General features: G+C 41.4%; 1 protein-coding gene across 3 annotated transcripts in view; it reads right to left on the bottom strand.

Annotated features, from left to right (window-relative positions):
* LRRCC1 (leucine rich repeat and coiled-coil centrosomal protein 1) overlaps nucleotides 1-25,937 on the bottom strand; it is a 104,740-nt gene that overhangs the window by 62,183 nt on the left and 16,620 nt on the right. For all 3 annotated transcript variants that reach the window (XR_012244544.1, XM_073631895.1, XM_073631896.1), the window contains exons 4-8: nucleotides 20,045-20,110; nucleotides 5,686-5,853; nucleotides 3,061-3,233; nucleotides 1,627-1,842; nucleotides 215-387 (exon numbers count right to left, since the gene is read on the bottom strand). Coding sequence is in view for 2 of the 3 variants with exons in the window: in XM_073631895.1 (XP_073487996.1) it covers nucleotides 215-387; nucleotides 1,627-1,842; nucleotides 3,061-3,233; nucleotides 5,686-5,853; nucleotides 20,045-20,110 (796 nt within the window). In the remaining variant the exon portion in view is untranslated. The remainder of the gene's footprint in view (nucleotides 1-214; nucleotides 388-1,626; nucleotides 1,843-3,060; nucleotides 3,234-5,685; nucleotides 5,854-20,044; nucleotides 20,111-25,937) is intronic.

Raw genomic sequence — 25,937 nt, 5'->3', positions numbered from 1 at the left:
TATCAGTTACCTTGACAAAAACCGATAATCATTTTTCAATTTGGCATTGGGCCTGAGGACTAGAAGCATATACACTTGCACATTAGTTTCTTTTCTGCAAGATTAATGGATGTTCTCACAGCAATAGGCATTTTTCATGTGGACCTCAAACGGAATATTGTGCTCACAAAATGGTTTGTAAACAATAAGAATGAGAGATTAGCCACAGGAATACCTAGTTGAAGTTCGGGTCTTTGATTGCTGATGAGAGTTTTGTTTCTGTGTCTGTCTATTTTTAGAAGCAGGAATTTTGCTCCTTTTAATTACAGAGGTCTTTACATTTTCCTTCTCACTTTCAAAGTCGCTCTCAGTTGTGGGGTCAGTGTCTCTCTGGGGTTTTATAGGATTCTGTAAGGAAAAGAAATACATTAAAAACTGTCACTTTAAAGCTGAACTCCAAGAATTCAGTCAGTCACTTTCGAAAATGTGCTGGATTATGTCCAACAAGGGGCATGCCAGCTTTTGGACTTTCCTTTTTTAACCACTTCAATACCGGCCACTTTCAGCCTCTTCCTACCCAGGCCAATTTTCAGCTTTCAGTGCTGTCGCACTTTGACTGACAATTGCGTGGGCATGCAACACTGTACCCATATGAAATTTTTATAATTTTTTTCCCACAAATAGAGTAGTGGTGGTATTTGATCACAACTGGGTTTTTTTTTTTTGCTAAATAAATGGAAAAAAAAGAGACCAAAAATGTAGTTTGTTATAAAATTTTGTAAATAAGAACATTTCTCCTTCAGTGACGGGCACTAATGAGGCTGCACTGATGAGGAAGCACTAATATGCGGCAGTGATAGGCGGCACTGATAGGTGGCAATGATGGGCACTGATTGGCATCGCTGATGAGGCTGCACTGATAATCACTGCACCAATTATCAGTGCAGATATCCCCGTCAGGAGAGCTGCTTATTCGCTCTCCTCTACTCACGCCCTGTCAGTGCGAATAGAGGAAAGCCGATAACCGGCACTTCCTAGTAACATAGATCAGCTGTGACCAGACACAGCTGATCACATGAAAAAGAGCCCACGCCATTGGCTCTTTACAGTGATTGGTGATGCGGTGTGTCGGAGCACACTACTTATCACCGCGCTGTGCGCCCCTGGGGTTGCGCACGACTGGCTTGTTCTGCTGGACATTCTATGTCATCCAGTCAGATGGAGAGAGCCACCGCCCGGCCATCATTTTCCTATAGGCCTTGGATGTGGTTAATTTACAATTGACATTTTTACTGAGCACCGGGAGCATCGTGATTGCTATACTTTCATTGTTCCAGCACTGGACATTCTGGTCTCAACTTCTGCAGCTACACACAGCTGCTGCGAACAAACAGTGGAGGGGAGAGTCAGGTAGAGCTGTTGCTGCGTGAGAAAGTCGCATATCTCCTGTCAGAGCGCGGGGAGTGCTGTAAAAATTGCACTCACAGAGCTCCGTAAAATTGTCAGCTGTAGATAATAGAGATAAGTCAACAAGGTGGTATGCCAGCACATTTTACAAAGTACCCGAAATCCTAGAGTTCAGCTTGAACATTACAAAATGTACATTACAAAATGAGCTACAACCAAGGTAAGAATTCAAAGACAAACCTTCAGAAGTTCCGATATCTGCTCCTCCAACTTCTTAATCCTCATTTCACGCAGGATGCTGGTGGAATCCTGATGTTTGGTGGACTCTTGGTCTGATGAAGTCATACCATCTATACATCTACTTAAGTGCCCTGAACCGAGGCCAACGGGCCTCTTCCGATACTGCGATAAAACCTGATCGATTCGAGGCGTTATGACAGAACCACTTGTTGAGCTCTGGTGATAAAATAAATGTGCAGTGTTTAAATATAAATATATATATATATATATATATATATATATATATATATATATATATATATATCTCCTTTAAATAATGCTCTGTCTGTAAGACAGCATTTTATTTAAAAGAGGTGTATGTGAATTTTGTTTCTGAATCGTACTTACCTAGGTGGCTACGGTCCGATGCTGCATCTGTCCCCGCCAACTCTAAGACTGAGAATCGAGCGATCAAAACCTGCTGATCGCTCAGTTCTCAGGGCTCCCTGAGCAGAAAGCCATTGGCTGTCAGTCACCGCTCTCTGCTCTGCCTCTCCTCACTCACTGGAGCGCTGGGCTGTTGAGAGGGCGGGAGCGGCTGGCTCAGGCTCTCAGTGGCTTGCTGAGAGGCTGAGCCGATTGCTGGTCCAGGCATGTGGTTAGATCCTAACCATATGTTTGTGATCCTTCCCGAGCCTGGACCGGCTCTGTGAAGTCAGCCAACAGCGGGCTTCAGCCCGCTGTCTGCTGAAAACAGATCACAGGAGTGCAGAATGATCTGCACTCTTGTGATTCTCTGGAATAGTACAGCCAAACGAGCTTTGGCTGTACTTCTCCTTTAATAGCCCTTTATGAATACAGATAAGTGTTGTAGCTTACCAGTCCAGGAGGTGTCTTTGGTTTATTTTTTCAGTCTAAGAACATTTTTTAAACAAGCACATACAATTTTGTAATAATACGGTTTACTTTTCACTTCCTGTTAACGGAAAGCGCAAGCAATATTATCTAACTTTTGTAAACTATTTATCTCTTCACCCTCTTGTAATGGAGAAGAAGAAAGTAAGACAAGTCCAGTCTGGGATGACAGCCATGGCTATCTCTCGCCAGAAATACAGTGGGCGATTGTAGCCACAGGGCAGGAATTGTGTTATTCACAGGACAGCAAGGTGAAAGTTAAAAAAAAATCCTGAAAAAAGGAAACTAGAGCAGACACCTTTAGTTTAGATATATAATAGTTTCTGCTACCATCAACACACTATTGATTATGCTTTCAATTATTACATACAGCATCAATCTTGTCAGTTTGAGTCTGCATCATCAACAAAGAGTGCAAGCCTCAGATCTGAGAGCCAGAAAAACAAAAACAAAACTAGGACATTGCCCTGAACAACTATTTTGATGCTTACTAACATTTTCTAATCTTCAGTGGACAATCAACAATGGCAAAAGTTGTACCTTTAATTCTTTGCTGCCAGGATCATCATCACAGGTGATCAAATATTCCAGGAAGTCAAGATTGGGGACATCTGAAGACTCTACATCAAACCCAAGAACTGGCTCGCCTGATCTACTAACACCATCCAGAGCTTTTAACTGTGCCAGGTTTTCAAGAACCACATTTCGGTATCCTAAAGACAAAAGAATTGTTTTTGCAATGAGCGTTTAGACAATTTAGGACAATCTCTAAATTACATATAATGACAACAGTGCTATAATCCAATGGATTTACAAGCGAAAAAAAAAAAAAAAAAAAAAAATAATAGCAGGAATAGAATGATAGATTTTCCAAAAATTCGGTCATTAAAAAAGGAAGCAGTTTTCAGCATCTCCTCTAATATCCTGGTTTTGCTCATGGCGAATGAGACTAAACAACTATAATTTTCCTACATTAAGGTGCCCATTGACAAAAGATGACAGTGTCACAGTTTAGCCGTTTTCAGCCAGATCAGGCAACAAATTAATGTTGTAAAGTGCTGCGTAAACTGTTGGCACTATATAAATCCTGAATCATTCATGCGTAGCCATATAAAACAAAAAGGCAAACCATACTGCTCTCTGCTAATAACATTTAACAAAACTTAACTCAGGGATAAAATACTCACAAATGTGAAAAACATGCATATCATCAATAATGATGAGATTGGAGAAAGTCCTGAATGGCGGCACCTCACAACTGTACGCATTACGCTCTCTAATGAGCTTCTTCAGCAGGTTAGAGAGCGTAACGTGTACAGGTGTGAAGTGTCGCCATTCAGGAAGTTTTTTCAGTTCTCATTATTGGTGATATGCATGTTTTTCACATTTGTGAGTATTTTATCCCTGAATTAAGTTTTACTAAATGCTATTAGCAGAGAGCACTATGGTTTGCCTTTGTTTTATATGGCTACACATGTCTGAATGAGATCCCAGGAGGAGGTCTGAGCTGTCTAGGTGCACTGTGATGAGGATTCATGTTCCTGAGGTATCCTGAGAGATATTTCACCAGGCGTGTGTCACTCTGTACTGGGGTCCATATCGTGAGAACCTGGGAGGAGGTCTGTCTTGTCCAGGAACACCAGGAGGAGGAAGGGTTTCCCCGAGGCATCCTGAGGGATATTACTAAAGGCGTGTGTCACTCTGTAGTGGGGTCTACATTGGGAGGTCAGCAGGCATTCCAGCTAGAGGTGGTGGTCATTAGGTCACTGGATATCTATAAACTGTCACTGAAAGTTGCACTATGGTGGAATTTTGTCAACATTTGGACTTGATTTATGAGCTTTTGGTTGTGCTACATTCAATAATTATACACACACAATATATATATATATATATATATATATATATATATATATATATATATATTTATTTATATTTATTTATATATATATAGTCACAAGTAGATACACTCTAAGTGGTGTGGGCAGCAATCACGTCAAGCCTATTAGTAGGCTATTATATTGATTATTTTATTTTTATTTTCACAATCACATTGTTTATTGCGCTGATCATATATATTTTTTTCACTAAATAGCAGATTATGTTGTTGATTGGTCTTTGTCTTTCAAATAGACCTCATAAACACAGAGCTCCAGCCAGCTTATAAAATGAACAAAGTGTCAGATAGGGTCTCATTTATATTTACCTTTGCAGTGGAACCATGGGGAATGCAACAGTCCCCCAAAGATGTGTTTTGACATAAAACATGTTGGGAGGAGCTTACTTGTGACATCATTATGCACACCAGAGTCGGGCATCGGTGAGATTGCCATTTTTTTTATGTCTAATGCTGGTTGATCGCTATCCTTGCAAGAATGTTTACAAAAAATTTGGACTTTATTTATTTGAAACTGGGCCATGGAGTTTATGCTTGTTCTCTCTAAACGACATATCACCGAGATTGATGTGGAGAGCTGCTGGAGTCCTAGGAGAGATGCTGGAGCCATCTATTGGTACAGGCTGCTGATGATACATCCCAGGCTGCTGATGAACCTGGGTTTATTACATCTGTGCTAGACTGACCTCCTATAGTTTAGAGGTCTGATCTTTCTGGTAATGAGTTTGTACACTTGGTGGTGGGGGAGAACTTTTGAGAGAGATTTTATGTTTGGATCTTTCACAGCAGCAGTCTTGGGACATTCTATGAACTTTTTAATCAATTATTCATATATTTATTAGGTTATTGCACAATTGCATTTTTATTCACCCATATACGCTGTATGGAATTAAATTTTATGATATTGAATTTGAAGTTCTGAATTGATACATTTTGGTCACATGATTAATTATAATTTTTTTTACATATTTAATCTTTATTGCATGATAAATCTGTTACACAAAATGCACCGATTTCATTTAACATTTGATTTGTATTGCTGGATGATTGCACATAGCAAAATGTTTTCATAATTACATTTAAAGAGACAGCACGCCCATTTAATAATTTAATCCATTTAATAAAACAAGAAGCGGACAAATTGCTGTGGCCATCTCAAGTAGCTCATCATCTACCTTAAACCACTAATCCTTTTGTCTGTAACAGTGTAACATGTTTTTGCTGTAATAATGTAGCTAACAAAAGAAAAAAATTATTGTACTGGTTACCTGCTACAAAACAAACACGGTTGCCTTTGCCATCCTGCTGCAATGTAAGGTGAGCTAAAGACTGTAACCCCACCATACTCTGTAGTACATGGTCCATGCTATTAATGCAGTTGCTATGGAGATAAAGGTGGCTAAGCTTGTGATTCCATCCATGGAGCGGAATTAAACCTGGAAAACAGGGACAAGACACCAAATACACATGAAATCCAGCTAGCTATGTAGGTGAGATTTATATTCAGCAACAGCTACGATTTACTATGGTGGTAACTTGGGTTCAAGTTGGGCTGCTATAATCCTTTAATTGTAAAACAAACTGATTATTGAGTGACACAAAGCAAAAAACAAGGATGTGCTATAATTTACATCCATTACAAAAAAAAAAAACTTTTAGTAATCAAGTCTAATTGGTGCAGTAATGATTAGGAAGAGCACTGAATGGAAATTTTGGTGCCAAAACCAAAAATGCAGGATGCACTTGGTCGAAAACGAAAATGACAGTTTTTAAAATATATAATACAATTTTATATATAAAAATGTATATATGTGACTTTTTAATTAATATCATGAATTTAAATGTATATGAGTTTATTGTCGGCCTGTATCGGCACCTTAAGCGTACGAAAAGCTCAAGAAAAATGCATCCCTTTAAATTCTATGTATGTTTTTACACTGGTCCGTTGTGCTTCCTTTGTGGTGTTAAAAATCTTGTCTAATGCATTTTTGGTCAGTTAAAAAAAAAAAAAAAAAGCGCACCTCCCCCATTGAAAAACGCAGCAAGAACACATCCATGTTATGTTTTTTGATGCAGTTTTTGAGTCACATGACCTATGAAGTACAAACCATAAGCATAGTAAAATCGCGGCAAAATCACATCCCCATTAGCGTCACCTGTTTTCTCGATATGCCAAAAACACCATTTTCGGCTGCCGAAATTTTGGCGCATCTCTAGTAATAATACACAATTAGTTCCTTAGGCAGGCCATACATGGGTCGAATTGCGAACACATTTTCTTTAAAAAAAATCAGAAGTTTTGTGATCCCATTGATTTAGAAATTCGACAAACCAAACCTTCAATTTCACCGCATAAAAGAATTGCTGCATAAAGAATTTTAGTGGTCGGGAATCTGTTTTCTTCTTTTTCGATGATATTTTTCACATGATTCTCCCATCATTGATTTGAAAATAGTTGGTTTTTAAAAAAAAATTCCAACATGCCCGATCACTCAAATTCGATGGCCGCACGAAATTCGGCTGTTGCTGTGGCTCACTAATGGTGCAAAATTTGAACGAAAACTCTAAGAGAAGACCCATGTATGGTCACCAGTGTTCTTTGTGCCATTTTATCACACGCCAACTAAGCTAAGCCTCAATTTTGTATTAGTATCTAAAACCCTGGTCACATCTGGCAATTTGGGATTGTGGGCAGAATCGCTGCGATTCTGCCTGCAATTCTAAATCACACTGCAATAGTGGCAAAACGCACCACGCACGTTTGGATGCCATTGATTTTGAATGGCACCTCAAAACGCAGTGTAGTTTTGCTGCAATTGTCACGCATTAAAATCACAAGGCAAACCTTGTCACCCAAAAAGGAGCAGGAGCTTCTTTTGGGCGACAAGCTTTGCAGGATGTGAAATTCGTGGCAAAACTGTACCATGTGCGTGGTGCGTTTTGCCACTATTGCAGTGCAATTTAGAATCACAAGCAGAATCGCTCCCAAATCGCCAGATGTGAATGAGGCATGTGTTAAACAGCCGCCTCTTGTCATTTCAGCCTATGTTTATTGTTTGTATGTGATTAGAATTACAGGGAGGTGATGCCTTCATCAATCAACATGTAATATCCCACCCCCATAGTGTGTAGCTCGTTAGTGGGGATGGAGAAAGGTGGGCTGTCATTTATTCAGAGTGTATACGTCCACATGTTTGACTCTATAGTCACACTGGCTGCACAGATAAGAAAAAGGAGGAAATGAACAGCTTAGAAGGGAACTGGAACTGGAGCATGCTCAGTCGGTGTGGCAACTGCTGGTCTACATAATCTCAGGCTGCATAACAAGTGTTCTAAGCAAGCTAAAGGCACCAATGTTTTTGTGAGGGGATCTCTGGATGTAAGGCATAATCAGTAGTCCAGAAGAGAGTTACTTTAGTGATATAAAGACTGTTCTGACCTCTTACTACATACTGAGGTCCATCAATATAAGCAAAATTACACCTGACTGAGCATGGTGATGGAGGAGAAACTCACTTTTGGTGGACTGTGAAATAATTAAAGTACACAACGTATTGGTGTCAAGGAGGGAAAAGTTGACTATTTTCACTATGTTCTCAATATAATTTATATTCATAAAAGGCCTCAAGATTTATATAAAAAAATTAAAAATAAATATATATATATTTTTTACTTTTCTAAGTTCTACCAGGTAGGTGTTCTGCGAACCCCAGTTTTGGGTGGAAGGTACTGCAGGCGGCTTTAGAGTGGAGTTCCCTCTCTGCTCTTTTGTGGTTTTGGCCTTGCCGTGTTTTTCTCCCTACATTATCAGAGCTTTGGGACTCCCAAGTAGTCATGAATATGAACACCAAGATGTTACGATTTTTGATCTACCCGTAAAACAGTTGCTGACCGGGCCGTACAGCAGGAGGATTAGCGGCGACCATGGTCCGCACAGGGCTATCACAGACTGCAGTTGCCCATTCCCTCTTGCTGTGCAGTCATGCCTGTTTGTCCTCTCCCAGCTCCTTCACCCACCCAGCCGACAATGTCATACAATCTGCAGGGCAGGGGCAGGAGGAGCTGCAGATCGGAATGGAGAGCTCCTCCAACCCCCTGCCCTGCTGATTGGATGACATGGTCGGTTGGGCAGGGGAGCCCAGAGAGGAAGCACGGACTGATCACTGCCTCTGCCCTGCTAAAGGTAGGAGTCCTGTGCAGGGGAGACAGACATTAGAATAGAGAAGTGTCATGTTAGAGAGGAGGGGGGGACTAGGGGCACTGTGATGGAGGAGGCTGTGATTGCTAGGGGCACTGTAATATAAAAAGGAGACTACACTGCAAAGGGGCACTGTAATAATTACAGTGCAGTCCCCATTACATCACAGTGTCCTCCTCACAAAGCAGTCCTCTTTATATTACAGTTCCCCTTTACAGAACAGTCCCCGTTACATTAAATGTAAAGGGGGAACTGTGATGTAAGGGGGAATGCACTGTAAAGGGGCACTGCAATGTAAAGGGGGGCTGTGATGTGAAGGGGAACTGAGGACACTGATATAAAAAGGGGGGACTATGCTGTAAAGGGGAGCTGAGGATAGACCATGAATAGCCCACTCCCCCAAACCCCTCCCCCCCCCCCGTCCCTGGGAAAATTGGCTGCTGTGAAAGCGGTCCCTGGTGCCAAAAAGGTTGGGGACCGCTGGTGTAAAACACTTTTTTTGGAGTACATTACAAGACACAGAAATCCCTCCTCTGTTGCTTGTGTTCCTCATTACAAAGCTAAGCCTTAGCTGAGCTGGGAGAAGTTATGCCTGAGTAGAGATCCTGCCTTTTTTTAGCCAGTGTCCATTCACCTGAAGGTGGCAGCATAACCCCAGTAGTCATTAATATTAATTTATCTGTGTTCTGTGATGTACACGATTAAAGGCCTGTACACGCGATAAGAAAAGAGGAAGTAAAAATTTGTACGATGAACAATCAGCCGATTATCTGATCATTAGTATAGTGCTTCTGACAGCCAATTCCGACTTTTCAGATGACAAAATCTGAAGGTGCAGGCTATAAAACATTTTTATCGTAAGTGAACAAAACCTCCAATTTTCGTTGAATCAGTACAGTTTTCATCCGGAAAAAAACGTAAGAGCAAGACTACGCATGCTCGGAAATTACAGAATACATGACAAAACACCACATTACATTACTTTTGAAGTTGTATTCTGTTATATGAGAATTTTCGTACGCTTAGTAACCTCTTCACTTTCGATATGAGACTAGTGTGCAAAAAAAAAAACAGGCAATTATTTGTCCGTAATCAATCTCATCATATGTACCAGGCTTTAGTTTTGGGATTCCATTACAGGGGTCCCCTAGTTATAAACATCCGACTTACAAACGACTCCTACTTACAAATGGAGGGAGACAACAGGAAGTGAGAGGAAATCTACCCCTAGGAAGGGAAATTCTCTCCTGTAAGAGCTATTATGGGGAAAAGGTACCTCCACTGATGCTTTACCACCAAGGCTTGTTTCCACAACAACCCAAAATTTTCAAAATCCAATTGTCATTGGGACAGAAAGTGAGGTGAAATCTTGTGAACAGGGGCACACACAGCAAAACAAATGTTACAGGGGTGGTAACCCCTCCCTATGCTATCCAAAAAGCTTAAAAATAGTTTTTTTTGGCTGAAGCTACACTTAAAAAATGTACCTGTTCCGACTTACAAACAGATTCAACTTAAGAACAAACCTACAGTCTAGAAAAATAAAACAAAAAAAAACAAAAACAAAAAAAAAAAAAAAAACAAACAACACACCAGACCCACCCAAAAAACCCAAAGGGTACTACTTCACCAAAGAATGTAATCAAAGGCCCAGATAAAGTTTAATCTGCTTATGTTATGCCTTTAGCCCACATCAACACGGGACACAGAGTATTCATTACATAGTGGGTTAGATAGGCACCATCGGTGATTGGACACTGGTTAACCCCAATTAAGGAGAATTCCTCCCCTATATAACCCCTCCCATACGGGGGGGGACCTCAGTTTTGTAGCAAAGCAACAGGTAACCACGTAAAACCCATAGAAGGGTGGGAGCTCTGTGTCCCGTGATGCACTCTCAAGAAAAGGATTTTTACAGGTAAGCTGTATTCAAAAATCCTATTTTCTTGATCATACATCATGGGACACAGAGTATTCATTACATAGTAGGATGTCCCAAAGCAGTGCTCATTTGAGGGGAGGGAGACACAGATCAGAAAACATAGACCGCAAACGGACCAGAGGAACTAAACTGCAGCCTGCAGTACACTGCGCCCGAAGGCAGTATCCTCTTGCCCTCTTACATCCACCTGATAGAATCTGGTGAATGTATGGACTGAAGACCAAGTCGCAGCCTTACAGATCTGAGCCATGGAGGCCTGGTGATGCACTGCCCAAGAAGCACTAACAGCCCTAGTTGAGTGTGCTTTCACATGAAAAGGAGGAGTCTTCCTCTTTATATCATAAGCCTGAAAAATAACCTGTCTAATCCATCTAGAAAGAATGGATTTCGATGCTGGCTGGCCTTTCTTATGGCCATCTGGCAGAATAAACAATCAGTTTTCCGTATCTGAGTGGTTGCCTGCAGATAGACACTGACTGTTCCAACCACATCAAGAGTGTGCAAAGATTCTTCCTCCGAGGAAAAAAGGATGGTAGGATTACATCTTGATTCAAATGGAATCCTGAAACCACCTTAGGTAAGAAGGAACGATTAGGACGCATAACAATCCTGTCCTTGTGAATAATTAAATATGGCTCTTTACAAGAAAAAGTTGCCAATTCTGATACTCTCCTAGCAGAGGATATGGCTATCAAGAAGACTAATTTTTTAGTCAAAAGCGCTAAAGGAGCCAGGTGCAGTGGCTCAAAGGGTTGTCTCTGTAAAGCCGACAACACCAAATTCAAATCCCATGGGCATACTGGAGGTTTGACTGGCGGATTCAACCGCAGCGCCCCTGAATAAAGGCCCGGACCAGGGAATGTGAAACAATTGGCTTCTGAAAAAATACAGACAAAGCCGAAATTTGGACTTTGATAGTGCTCAAAGCCAATCTCATTTCTAGGCCTGACTGAAGAAAGGTCAAGATTCTGCTAATCATATACCTTCTAGGATGCCATCCCCTGGGTTCACACCAGAAAACATATGCCTTCCAGATTTTGTAGTAAATAAGCCTGGAGGCCGGCTTTCTGGCATTGACCAGAGTGGAAAGGACTGACTCCGAGAGCCCACGGTCTTTTAAAATGTGGGTTTCAGCAGCCAAGTCGTCAAATTTAGACTTCGTAAAACAGGATGGCAAATCGGACCCTGTGCGAGCAGATCTGGCCGGAATGGGAGGACACAAGGCCTGCCCACTGCCATCTTTACGATCTCTGCATACCAAGGTTGTCTGGGCCAAGCGGGGCTACTAAAAGGACCGACTTTGCTTCCCTTTTGACCCTTCCCAGGAACCGCGGAAGAAGTGTTCGGAGGGAAGGCATACATTAGATTGTACTGATCCCATGGGATTGTCAGAGCATCTGACCCCTGAGCAAGTACATCCCTTGTTCTGGACACAAATTTGTCCAGCTTCCTGTTGAATCTGGACGCGAATAGATCCACATCTGGTGTTCCCCACCTTTGACATATGGTTTGGAATATGTCGGGGTGTAGGGACCATTCTCCTGGGCATAATTGCCGGCGGCTTAAGAAATCCGCTTGCCAATTTTCCTGGGATGAATACCGCAGACAGGCAGGGAACATGGCTTTTTGCCCATGCAAGAATGCGATTCAGCTCCCTTTGGGCATCCAGACTTCTGGTGTCTCCTTGGTGATTGATGTAAGCCACAGCCGTGGCATTGTCGGATTGTATCCGAATAGGATGACCCTGTAGCCTGTAAGACCAGTCCATGAGGGCCAAGTAAATTGCCCAAATTTCTAGAATATTGATGGGCAAGTGTTGCAGACCAGCTTCCCTGCGTGCATGTTTCTTCCAGAACTGCTCCCCAGCCTGTCAGACTGGCATCTGTGGTTACGATCTTCCATTGTAGTGGAAGAAAGGCTTTGCCTTTCAAAAGATTTTTGGTTCGTAACCACCAATTGAGGCTTTTGCGCATCCTTGGGGATAGGCACATCGGAAGATCCAAGGCATGAGTCTTTTTGTTCCAAGCTGCGAGAATGCTTGAGTGAAACTGGGCAAATGGAACAGCCTCGAAAGTGGCAACCATCTTTCCTAACAGTCTCATACATAGCCGAATGGATGGACTCTTTTTGCTTAATACTAAGCGGACTAGAGCTCTTACGGCCTTGACCTTTGGCTCTGGTAGAAACACCCTGCCTTGCGAGGTGTCTATGATCATGCCTAGATACTCCAACCTTGTTGAAGGTTGCAAAGAAGACTTTTCTAGGTTGATTATCCAGCCTAGTCTTTCCAAATGTCTTACTGTCTTGAAGACAGCGCGGTTCAGGTGTGCCACCGATTGCTCTATGAGTAGCAAATCGTCTAGATAAGCTACCACAGTTATGTCCTGAGCTCTTAGATTTGCTAAGAGAGGACCTAGAATTTTTGTAAAAATTGGAGGAGCTGTAGCGAGACCGAATGGAAGGGCCACAAACTGGAAATGGCACTGGTCTACCGCGAACCTTAGATATCTTTGGTGAGCGGGAAAAAAAAAAAAAAAAAAAAAAAAAAATCGGCACATGAAGATATGCATCCTTGATATCTATTGATGCCATAAATTCTCCCCCCTGCAGGGTGGAGACCACCGAACGAATTGACTGCATTCGGAAGGATCGAATGTGTAGAAAATGATTCAGATCCTTTAGATCTAGGATGGGTCTGACATCTCCATTTGGCTTTGGAACAGTGAAAAGATTCGAGTAGAACCCTGAACCCTGATCTTTTGGGTTCATTTCTACTATCACTCCCTGGGATAGTAAGCGATCTAAGGCCAGTAGTAGCGGTTCTCGCTTTACTGGATCTTTGGGAACTCTTGACTTTAGGAAACGAGCTGGTGGAAGCTCTAGGAACTCTATTTTGTAAATTTTGATACTGAAGAGACCACCCACTTGTCTTGAACCTCTTCCCGCCAGGCTCCTGAAAACTGTAGGAGCCTTCCCCCCACTCGGCCGAGTGGGACGCCACTTCACAGGGATGTTTTGGGGCTCTGCTTGGCAGGCTTTCATTCCCAAGTCTTTTTCTGCCCTTGGGTGTGACCCTGGGCCTTTCCTCTGAAAGTAGATTGGGAAGGCCGTCGCCACTGCTTAGAGCCTGATGTTCCAGGGGAAGGGGAAAGAGACCGTTTGAATGGTGGACGTTTACTCCTCTTAACTGGTAGGAGTGTAGATTTACCACCTGTAATTTTTTGGATAAAATTATCTAGGTCATCCCCAAATAGGCGTTCCCCTTGGAATGGGAAGCCAGCTAAATATCATTTGCATGAAAGCTCTGCTGCCCAACTTTTAAGCCAAAGGGACCTGCACATGTGTACCAACAGGAGAGACAAACGAGATGCTTGCTGGGCAGAATCCAGAATGGCATCAATCATAAAACACAGCACCTGTGGAAGGTCTGCATAGTTCTCCACTTCCTCACTGGGAAGGAGGCCAAGCATCTGTTTAACCTGCTCCTTGAGGAATTGACACAAACCCACAGTTGCGACTGTAGGTTGGACTACAGCGCCAGCCATGGAGAAGGAGGCTTTTAATAAAGTTTCCAGCTTTTTATCAGTTGGTGCTTTAAACACCTGAGCATTGTCCAAGGGACAGGTCAGGTTTTTATTCACACAAGAGACAGCCGCATCCACGGATGGGACCTCCCACTTCTTGGTGTAGCTTTCCTCCAGAGGATAAAGCATAGAAAACCTTTTAGGAGGAGGAGTAAACAGTTTATCGGGATGTCCCCAGTCCTCATACAACAACTTATCCATTAAAGGATGAACTGGAAAGGAAAAAGGCAGTCTGTGGGATCCTTCTGACCCCCAGGGAAGAAACAGAGAATGTAGCGGCCTCAGCAGAGGGCATTTTAAATGTGGAACGCACTAGTTCAGTAGAATACTGGACCTGCTTCTTGAGTGCCTGAGAGGAAGCTCTCTCCTCTTCCTCTGAATCCTCAGACTGCTCTTGATCCCTATCTCTGGATAGGGATCTCTCCTCATTGTCAGAAGAATCATCTGAAAGAGAAAGTGCAGCAGAGGGAGGGGATCTACCCCTTTTTCTGCTATCCTTTAAGGAAGCTGAAATAAAGATTCATAATTCTTCCCTCAAAACCCTCCAATGTAGCCCTAAGGGAATCCTCTGTGACATACGCTGGGGCTGTAACATTAGGAGAGGCTGCAAAACCTGACAGGGGCACTGACTCATCCTGTGAGGCTGGCTCCAGTCTTGCAGGGGGTAATGGTAATCTGCAGGCATCTTTAGGACCCCTAGACACAGGCGGTGACTTTCTTGTGCCTTTGTTACCTCCCCCCGAGACCCTCTTACGAGGAGACATAGTCCCAAGCTACAAAGCAGAGGTACTAGTACATATGCAATCACTGTTAAAAGTCTCACAATATACATATATGCTTATACTGCACAACCTGATGCCGAGTAGGTGTCTTAGATTAGCCTGGATCCGACCACTTTAGGATGCTCACTGCCCACACTCTGTCCATCTGTGTCCATCTGTTTACAGAGCTCTGAACGCTCTGGGCTTTTAAATTAGCCACCTGGCGTCTGCACACCTGCAGTGGAGGAAGTGAGCGGATTGGACACCAGCTTCACTGAGTGCGTATCTGAAAGGCACGTAAGTTTGCTCCTTACTCCCTCTAGTGGTGGAAATCAGGTAAGACATGCAACTACTCATTGAATATATATATATATATATATATATATATATATATATATATATATATATATATATATATATATATATATATATATATATATATATATATATATATATATATATATATATATATATATATATATATATATATATATATATATATATATATATATATATATATTCAATGAGTAGTTGCATGTCTTACCTGATTTCCACCACTAGAGGGAGTAAGGAGCAAACTTACGTGCCTTTCAGATACGCACTCAGTGAAGCTGGTGTCCAATTCGCTCACTTCCTCCACTGCAGGTGTGCAGACGCCAGGTGGCTAATTTAAAAGCCCAGAGCGTTCAGAGCTCTGTAAACAGATGAGGAGAATGTCTAATCTGTAATTTGATGCCATTTGGAAATTTTTACATCTTTCCTTGGCTTCGTTATGCACATTAATACACATTTTTACCTGGGGTGCCCAAACTTTCGATCCCCACTGTATATAGGATTAACTTCTCTTACCTGTCCCCGCCGCAGGAACTGCTGAGAACAGACAGTTTCCAGCCTTCACCCATCACGGCGGGTAGCGTTGTGCCAACCTTCAGGGTTTTTTGGGTTCCTACTCAGAGAAACCTCTTACCTGGACCTGTAAAAGGCTCTGCCAGAAACTTTCGTGCCACTGTTTTAATAGTACACCAAGCCTGGTTTTCTCAGAGCCCAGTCCTCCAAAGAGAGACTTACAGGCAAAACCTCGCTTCTTCGGATGACGAGGCCCGGGTACCATACCATCTTGGGAGTCAAAATATCGGCCCGAGATATGGATCCGATCAGCATAGCCCTTTAAGCCCCCACAGGGACCAAACTGGAGCTTTCTTCACAGCAGGTTTTACGTGATCAACCACCTTAGACACTGGTGAAAAAACTGAGGTCCTCCCCGTATGGGAGGGGTTATATAGGGGAGGAATTCTCCTTAATTGGGGTTAACCAGTGTCCAATCAACGATGGTGCCTATCTAAAGCACTATGTAATGAATACTCTGTGTCCCGTGATGTATGATCGCGAAAAGCAGTTTTATCTGATCCTCTGCTCCTACAGGCTCCCTCCAGGCTGTAAGAATGGTCCCCTCTGCCTCTTCTCCCCTGTCCTCTGGCAGTTGGATGCCCTCAGACATCAAGACCTAAAGCACTACAGTGGACATGAGGTTGCCAAGGGACAGTTCACTGTCGGAGTGTAGGGGTGATAAGAAAAGCACTGGGATAGCGGGGAACCGGTGAGGTAAAAGTGTTTTTAGCAACTCCCTAGACCTAAGCAAGCATTTAACCCTAGCAGTGCAGAGGCAGCCCCACTCCAAGTAAATATATATATATATATATATATATATATATATATATATATATATATATATATATATATATATATATATGCCTCTGTACTGCTAGGGTTAAATGCTTGCTTAGGTCTAGGGAGTTGCTAAAAACACTTTTACCGAACTGGTTTCCCGCTCTTCCAGTGCTTTTCTTTTTACCCCTACACTCCGACAGTGAACTGTCCCTTGGCAACCTCATGTCCACTGTAGTCCACCAAGAGAGCCTTGGTCGCTGGATCGAGATCGGGCTCAATTATGCATTGGGGGGGGGCTTAGTAGGGAGCTGCATGCAGAAGGTTTTTTTTACCTTCCTGCATAGAATGCAGGAAGGTAAAAAAAACACTCAGCCTTTACAACCTACCATTATAAAATAAGCACAAATGTGAACGGGTTCTACCCTTAGGTCCCTAACGTCTTAAAGTAGCAGTTCAGCCCAAAACTATTTAACTATCTCTAAATCTACTCGCATCCACAATCTAAGACTAACCTATCTAACCCTGTAAAGAAAAAAAAAAAAAAAGAAAAAAGAATTGGCTATACATACCTTTTCTGAAGCCGATCCGGTCTTGGCGGATGCTGTGTGTGAGGCAGCCGACAACGGCTGGGAAGTGACATCACCCACAGAATTACTATGGGGCATCTGTTGTCGGCTGCCTGTCCTGCACACGCCTACACAGAGAAGCAGTCGGTAACAGCTTAGCGTGGGACCGGATCCGCTATAGAAAAGATAAGTATAGTGATTCCTTTTTTATAGGGCTAGATAGGTTAGTCTTAGAATGCTGCTGCGAGTAGATTTAGAGCTAAAGAGATTGTAAAGCTTCACGGTTTTTCACCTTAATGCATTCTAAGCATTACCTGCTTCCGGACCGCCCACCGCATATATACTGCGTCAGGGTGGCCTGGTTGCACAAAATCACGGACCTATCCGTTATTTTGTGCACGCGGTGTATAGGGCGCGCCGCTTCTGCTGCAATTGGACACAGCGGGAGCCAATCAACGGATCCGATTGTTTAATGAAGAGAAGGAGCAGTGGTCTGCCTGTGTAAACATCGTCATTTGTCAGGGAGCTAAAGCCAGATCTTGCGTTTCAGATCACAGATCTCTTTCAGTTAGAAAGCACCTCCCAGGGACACACTTAAAGGGGTTGTAAACCTTTGTGTTCTTTCACCTTAATGCATCCTATACATTAAAGGTGAAAAAACACCTGGCAGTGACCGCCCCAGTCCCCCCGTTTTACTTACCTGAGCCCTGGACCCGCCTGGGATACGCTCTTCCTCTGCCCGGGGTTCTCGGCTCTTGATTGGATAGATTTATAGCAGCGCAGCCATTGGCTCCCGCTGCTGTCAATAAAATCCAATGACACAGGCGCCGGGGCCGAGTCATACATTCGGAGGCTATGGAGGCCGAATGCTGGACTCGGGAGCGCGCCCGCATGGTAACCCCCTGGAGAAGAGCTTCCCCTAGGGGCTTATCTGATGCGGGGAGGAGCCGCGAGAGTAGCCGGGGGACCCCAAAAGAGCAGGTTCGGAGCCACTCTGTGCAAAACAAGCTGCACAGTGACGGTATGATATGTTTGTCATTTAAAAAAAAAAAAAACCCTTAAAATCACTTTAACCCTTTGATCGCCCCTGGTGTTAACCTCCTTGCCAGTGTCATTTATACAGTGATCAGTGCATTTTTTTTTTTTTAGCACTAATCACTGCATTGGTGTCACTGGTTCCCAAAAAGCACCACTTGGTGTCCTACTTGTCCGTCGCAATGTTGCAGTCTGCCTAAAAATCCCTGATCGCCGCCATTACTAGTAGAAAAATAAATGCCATAAACCTATCCCATAGTTTGTAGACGTGATAACTTTTGCGCAAACCAATCAATATAGGCTTATTAGAATTTTTATTTACCAAAAATATGTAGCAGAATACATATTGGCCTAAACTGATCAAGAAATTAGGTTTTTTAATTGGGAATGTTTTATAGCAGAAAGTAAAAAATATTGTTTTTTTTTTTTTTTTTTCAAAATTAAATCTGTCTTTTTTTGTTTGTGTAAAAAACAAAAACCGTAGAGGTGATCAAATACCGCCAAAATAAAGCTCTATTTGTGGGAAAAAAAGGATATCAATTTTATTTGGGTACAGCGTCACACAACCGTGCAATTGTCAGTTAAAGCAACACAGTGCCGTATCGCAAAAAATGGTCTGGTCAGGAGGTGGGTAAAACCTTCCGGAGCTGAAGTGGTTAAGGTGAAAAACCTTCTGTGTTGCAGATCCCCCATTTTTCTTACCTAAACCCGATCTAATCCAGGGATGTGCACAAGCACAGTGGCCCCAGCCACTATATCTTTCCACAGTGGACAGACTGATAGCAGCAGGCAGCAGGAGCCATTAGCTTCTGCTGCTGTCAGTCAAATTCAGTGACACGGGAGTGGGGGGGTGGGGCCGAGTCCCGCTGCCTGTGTTAATGGACGCAGCAACGGGACTTGAGAGCGAGCCCACATGGGTGCCCCCCTGGAAAGCAGCTTTCCGTGGGGGCACCTAAAGAGGAAGGGCTTGGAAAAGTGAAAAGTAGAATTTCAGCTTAAAACTAATTAAAGGGGTTGTAAAACCAGTTTTTTTTAAATATATATATATATATATATTTAAAAAAAAACAGGTTTTACAACCCCTTTAATTAGTTTTAAGCTGAAATTCTACTTTACACTTTTCTACTTTTAACTTTTCGTGGTATGATCACCCCATAAACAGTAGGCGATTGTCACAGTAATGGCGGTTTCTCTAAAATTGCCCAGCAGCTATGTTATTTGAAGAGTTTAGATTCAAACAGCACTCAGCAAAATTCATGAATACTTTTGTGTGGAGACATTCATTTTTGCAGATAGCACAGCAAGCTTCATTGAGCAGGTTTGGGAATACAGAATAAGCAATGACAGCAAAGGGAGTTGGACACCGAACTTACTAATGGAAAGTAAAGACAGTCCTCCAAATAAACAGCTGGAGGGCATAACAACAAATTTCTATGGACCTGGAGTGGGAAAACTGAAAAAAAAAAAAAAAAAAAGGGGAAGAAGTAAGAGAAAGGGTTCTATGAGCTAGATTACCCCAAATTGGAGGGCTTTACCCTAAATTACTTTACATGAGGCAAAGAAAAAAAAAAAAGAAAATAGATTGATGCATCTACGCCTTGTTTTTGACGGTGTTCGGAATGTACAATAATACGTCCAAACACTAATATGTTAAAAGGCTTGAAAATACAAATCATTTCTGGAACGTGTGAGATGTGATATTATCATAAAGATGTTACTGTCACAACCCATTACACAGACAGAGATGATGAAGCGTTCCATTGCATTAAGATGTCTCGCCTTAAATGTCTGGTCATTAATAAAAGCTCTTCACTGGCAATTCACAAGCTAACAAAAAACAATTGAGGAAACAAGAGGTTGCAAATCCACTTACCACTAAGGTCATGTATGCGATTATAAGATAAATTCAGCTTCCTGAGATTTAATAACTTATTCAGCCCTGAGGTAAAAATCAGAAGAAAACATTTAAGAGAGATACTACAAAAACTCCACAGAGACAATCACCAACAGCAATAGTTGAAAAGAAAATACCTTTTGACAATTGTATTTTTGTTTAATTAGGTCTCATGTAAACTGCCAGGAAAAAAAAAAAAAAAAAAAAGTGCTTTTAGTGGCATTTTTAATGCCTCTGAACACAGCTCTATTTCAGCCGATGTGTCCATTCACACTGTGGTGTTTAGATTTGTGTTTTATAATGATGTTCAGTGGCATAAAAAATAAATGCCCCAAACCTGCATTCAGAGAGGAATTCACTGGCATAATTTACACACATGCATAGAAATGCATGTAACACATGTATGAGTGTAAATTAATTGCAGTGTCAAGGATAAATTAAAGTGGAAGTCCATGTAAAATCTAAAATCCCTGAGTATACATACCTCGGATCCCATGCTGAGCTGTCAGCCATGGCTTCACTGTAAAGGCTGGTGCAGAGGAGACAGACGGCAACAGAATCCCCATAGTAACTCTATGGGTGACGTCACTTCCCATTCATTTCACAGCCGTTGTCGTCTGTGTCCTCTGCAGAGCTTCCGGGGCTGGAGATCCGGTTGGAGCGGGTCAGACTGACTTCCAAAAAGGTATGTATACTCATTTTTTCTTTACAGGGATAGAGAGGTTAGTGTTAGATCCCTGGTGTCTATAGATGCAGGGAATTCCACTTTAATATTATAGCCAATAGAAAAAATTTATATGCATATGCTTCTGAATGCTATACACCTGTAAATCCCCCCAATTATGCACCAAAACATGTATTTTTTTAAAGCTACATTTTATAGATGAGCATTTAATACGCTTGAGAGCGATTTGAGCTGACAGCAGAGGATACAAAGCAGCTTTGTTCATATTTCATATCTGAGGTTTATAACCACTTTAACAGTTAAGCTAAAAGCAATTTGAGCGGTGGGTGGCCCTGTTGGCAACCATGCCCCCAATTCCAACCACTGCCCCTCACCACGCCATCTTCTACTTGACAAGAGTCATTTTCTGTCAAAAGGAGCTGGTCTGAAAATTCTAGAACATTGATTACAGATGCAAGCACTGTTCAGGTATGAAGCAGCAGCTTAGTGTGCGGTAATCAATTCATTTCTCTCATTTAGCCCCTGGGTTTGAACAAGAGACATTTGAAGTATGTATGGCCAACTTTAACACTATTTCCAGTGTTTTTTCAGAACACTTTGCATGTTCTAATGCACCTACTGTCCTTGGGTGACAATGCTGCTACTCCATAGATACTGGATAGTCAGTGAGCATAGTCACCCCAAGACAGGAAGTGTGGAAAAACAAAAAAGGTGATGAAAATGCAGCCACCAGATCTATGTACTGGAAAGCTGCACTTTTAAAAAACAAAAATATAATCAAAATCATAATCTTGGGACCTCAGGTTATATGGCCCATATAGATGTCCTATCCTAGATGAAAACATCCTCAATGTGCACAATTTCAGAATTACCCCCATAATCATAGAAATGCTACTCACCCATATTCTTAATGACTAAAAGGAAAAGATGCTGCTAACATTTCTGCTTCCCTTTCCCCTTCCTACTGATTGGCCAATAAAGGAGCAGCAGTACACTGACAGTGCCCATTCACATCTCTGTTCATGGCTGTACACCTCCTTGATCACCAGGATTACTGTTGCAGGTATGGCCAAGTGTTTACATCCAGCTGCAGATGCTCAGCCTATATAAAGTGCCTTGAAAACATATTAAATACCCCTTGAATCTTTCCACATTTTGTCATGTTACAACCAAAAATGTAAATGTATTTTATTGGGATTTTATGTGATAGACCAACACAAAGTGGTACATAATTGTGAATTGGAAGGAAAATGATAAACGGTTTTCAATTTTTTTTACAAATAGATATCTGAAAAGTGTGGCGTACATTTGTATTCAGCCCCCTTTACTCTGATACCCCTAACTAAAATCTAGTGGAACCAATTGCCCTCAGAAGTCACCTAATTAGTAAATAGAGTCCACCTGTTTGTTAGAGAACCTTAGTGAACAAACAGCATCGTGAAGGCCAAGGAACACACCAGACACGTTAAGGATAACGTTGTGGAGAAGTATAAAGCAAGGTTAGGTTATAAAAAAATATCCCAAGCTTTGAACATCTCACGGAGCACTGTTCAATCCGAAAATGGAAAGGGTATGGCACAAATGCAAAAAAATTGGAGCCTTTTCATTCTCCATAGTGGTTCTTCCTCTAGAACTACCAAGACATGGCCGTCCACCTAAACTGACAGGTCGGGCAAGGAGAGCATTAATCAGAGAAGCAGCCAAGAGGCCCAAGAGGATCTCTGCAGAGATCCACAGCTCAGGTGGGAGAATCTGTCCACAGGACAATTATTAGTTGTACACTCCACAAATCTGGCCTTTATGGAAGAGTGGCAAGAAGAAAGACATTGTCGAAAGAACTCCATAAGAAGTCCTGTTTGCAGTTTGTAAGAAGCCATGTGGGGGACAGAACAAACATGTGGAAGAAGGTGCTCTGGTCAGATGAGACTAAAATTGAATGTTTTGGCCTATAAGCAAAACGCTATGTGTGGTGGAAAACTAACACTGCACATCACCCTGAGTACACCATCCCCACCGTAAAACGTGGTGGTGGCAGCATGTTGTGGGGATGCTTATCTTCAGCGGGGACAGGGAAGCTGATGGGAAGATGGATGGAGCCAAATACAGGGCAATCTTAGAAGAAAACCTGTTAGTCTGAAAAAGACCTGAGACTGACAGAGCTTGAGCTATTTTGCAAAGAAGAATGGGCAAAAACGTCACTCTCTGGATGTGCAAAGCTGGTAGAGACATCCACAAAAAGAATTGTGGCTGTAATTGCAATGAAAGGTGGTTCTACAAAGTATTGACTCAGGGGGGCTGAATACAAATGTACGCCACACTTTTCAGATATTTGTCAACAATTTTGAAAAATATTTATCATTTTCCTTCCACTTCACAATTATGTGCCACTTTGTGTTGGTCTATCACATAAAATCCCAATAAAATACATTTACGTTTTTGGTAGTAACATGACAAAATGTGAAAGATTTCAAGGCACTGTAAATGAATGACAAGCTGAAAGGCTCCATAGCAGTTCCCATGTATTCGCACATGGAGTGATTGCCTGCAGTAAAGGACAAATGAGCGGCCCAGGATGCAAACAGTCTGTGCACAGAGCTGCTCATCTATCCCCAGCAAAAAGTAAAATTGTCCTTGATTATGGGCATACAAACACCTACAGATGGTGTCAACCTGTCATGGATTTGTACAGGTTTCCAGCCCACAGCTGAATGTAAATACTTGGCTATACCATTTGCAGAAATATGCTGCTCTGGGTGATGTGAATGAGCCCATAATAACATCCCTCACTACTTTTTGATAACTTTAATAGGCACACAAGCCAAAGAAAATCTGCATGACTAAACATATTAACAATCCAAAACAAACTAGTTTGCTTACTAATAAGGCTGCATTCACACTGCATATGCATTTTTGCTATGTTTCCGGTGCATTTTACACCTGTGAAAAAAAATAAATAAAAAAGGAGGACACGTGACTCAAAATGCACAAAAGACGAAACTGTGGTGCGTTTTTTGACGCACTTTCCATTCATTTCAATTGGGAGATGTGTTTAGGGTGCATTTTTTTTAACCGCACTAAGCATTCCACATGCAGGACTTTTAGAAATGCAACTGACCCCTAATTGACTGGTATAAAGCTTTTCATAAGATTTAATGGTTGTGCATTTTTTCTTTCACTTTTATACCAAGGATCTCTGTTCTTGACAAGTTCTAGCAGCTTCTGTCTGTGTAATAATTGGTTTGTACTATACTGCTGAACTAATCAGTGTTGAGCAGCTATTAAAAAGTAATTAGGACTCCTAATTCATTGTTTAGGTCTCATGCACGTTGCAAATTACTTGTGCAGTATATATTAAAGCTGATAGGATAGGCTGTAGACTTCTTATATATTAACCCTACAACCTGGATACATGCAGATTTGGCAATAAAACGCAGGTAAATACAATATACTACATTTAAAAAGGGCAGCACACTGGCTTAGTGTTTAGCACTTCTGCCTAGCAGCAATAGGGTTGTCAGTTCGAATCCATGATGCTACCTGCCTGGAGTTTGCATATTCTCCCTGTGCCTGCATAGGTTTCCTCCATGTACCAGTTTCTTCCCACACTCCAAAGACATGCTGGTAGGTTAATTGGATCCTGTCTAAATTGGCACTATGAATGTGAGTTAGGGACCTCAGATTGTAAGCTCCTTGAGGGCAGGAACTGATGTTGATGTCCAATATATATTTAAAGCGCTGCATAAATTGACTGATACAATATAAGTACCTGTACTAAATAAAGGATTTAGTAACATCTGGGTTATTTTAGTTCTAAACTAGAAAAGGTACAATTTCTGGGGAAATTGTGAAAGTGTTCTTGCCTCTACAACTGGAGTGGGCGGAGTAACTGGGTGGGGTGGAGTGGCTTGAGTAACTGTGAAAAGTGTTAAAAAGCTTAATATTTTAAAAAGTATAAATAGTAGTAAAAAAGTTCCATCATTCGCTGAAAGAGCTGAACATTTTTTTCAAAAGTAATTTTTTTTTTCAAAAATGAATTTTTTTTAATCAAAAATGATTTTTTTTTCTTCAAAAATGATTTTTTTTTTCAAAAGTAATTTTTTTTTTCAAAGGTAATTTTTTTATTTCAAAAATAATTTTTTTTTCGAAATTATTATTTTTTTTCAAATATATTTTTTTTTAAAAGTAATTTTTTTTTCAAAAATATTTTTTTTTTCAAAAATAATTTTTTTTTTTCAAAAATAATTTTTTTTTCTCAAAAATAATTTTTTTTTCAAAAATAATTTTTTTTTTTTCAAAAATGTTTTTTTTTTCAAAAATTATTTTTTTACTTTTTTCAAAAATTATTTTTTTTTTTCAAAAATTATTTTTTTTTTTACATGGGGCGGTCATAATGTTTTGGCTGATCATGGGGTTGTCAGCTTTTGTCACTTCCCACTCTAGTTTTGAACATTTCGCCATTCATTCCTATGGGACCAATTTCGCCGCAAAAACGTCATTTCGTGGACCATTCGGCAAAACATTCCACAAAGTAATAACACACCAATCGGGAACAATCCGCTCGTTTCGGTATATTATTTGTCTCTGTAGTGTGAAAACTGTGGGAGGAGTCTACAAGCATTATCAAGTCTAGCAGATGAAGTCACATGCATTTGGGGTGTCTCAGCATCTTGTGTTTACAACCACTGTTTCCTAGCAACGCTCATGCCCTGTTTATGCTTCCCAAATACTGCTTCATCAAAACTGCCCCATCATATTCCTCTATTATAAATCAGTACATGGTGTGTCTGTCCCCTCCCCCGGGCTCTGTAATCAGCTGAGATGCTCCAGCCACCTTCCCCCCCTGTGTATAACAGAAGCTTTGGTAACCATGGCAACAAAACAAACACTAACAGTACACTCTGATTAATGGCTAAAATTTCCTGAAATGACCTCTAAACAAATGGCCGTATTTTAAAAACTATACATCCTACAGCAAAGATCTTTATATTGTGAGAATCACAAGACCCAGACCTAGATTTTGATGTATAGTATGTCTCTGAAATATTAAAAATGAAGGCACAGTCGCAGTTTAGAAATTGCCCTTCAAATTTGGAGGGGGCTAGAGTGTAGTTTCAATGAATGTCAATGGACGGCGTGAGTTGCAAACAAATGGTCATATTGTGAAAACTATCAGGACTATGGCTTAGC

The sequence above is a fragment of the Aquarana catesbeiana genome, linkage group LG05 (assembly GCF_042186555.1).
Source record: "Aquarana catesbeiana isolate 2022-GZ linkage group LG05, ASM4218655v1, whole genome shotgun sequence".
NCBI lineage: Eukaryota > Metazoa > Chordata > Amphibia > Anura > Ranidae > Aquarana > Aquarana catesbeiana.
The sequence above is the reverse complement of the archived record's forward strand: the minus strand, read 5'-3'. Positions and strand labels throughout refer to the sequence as shown.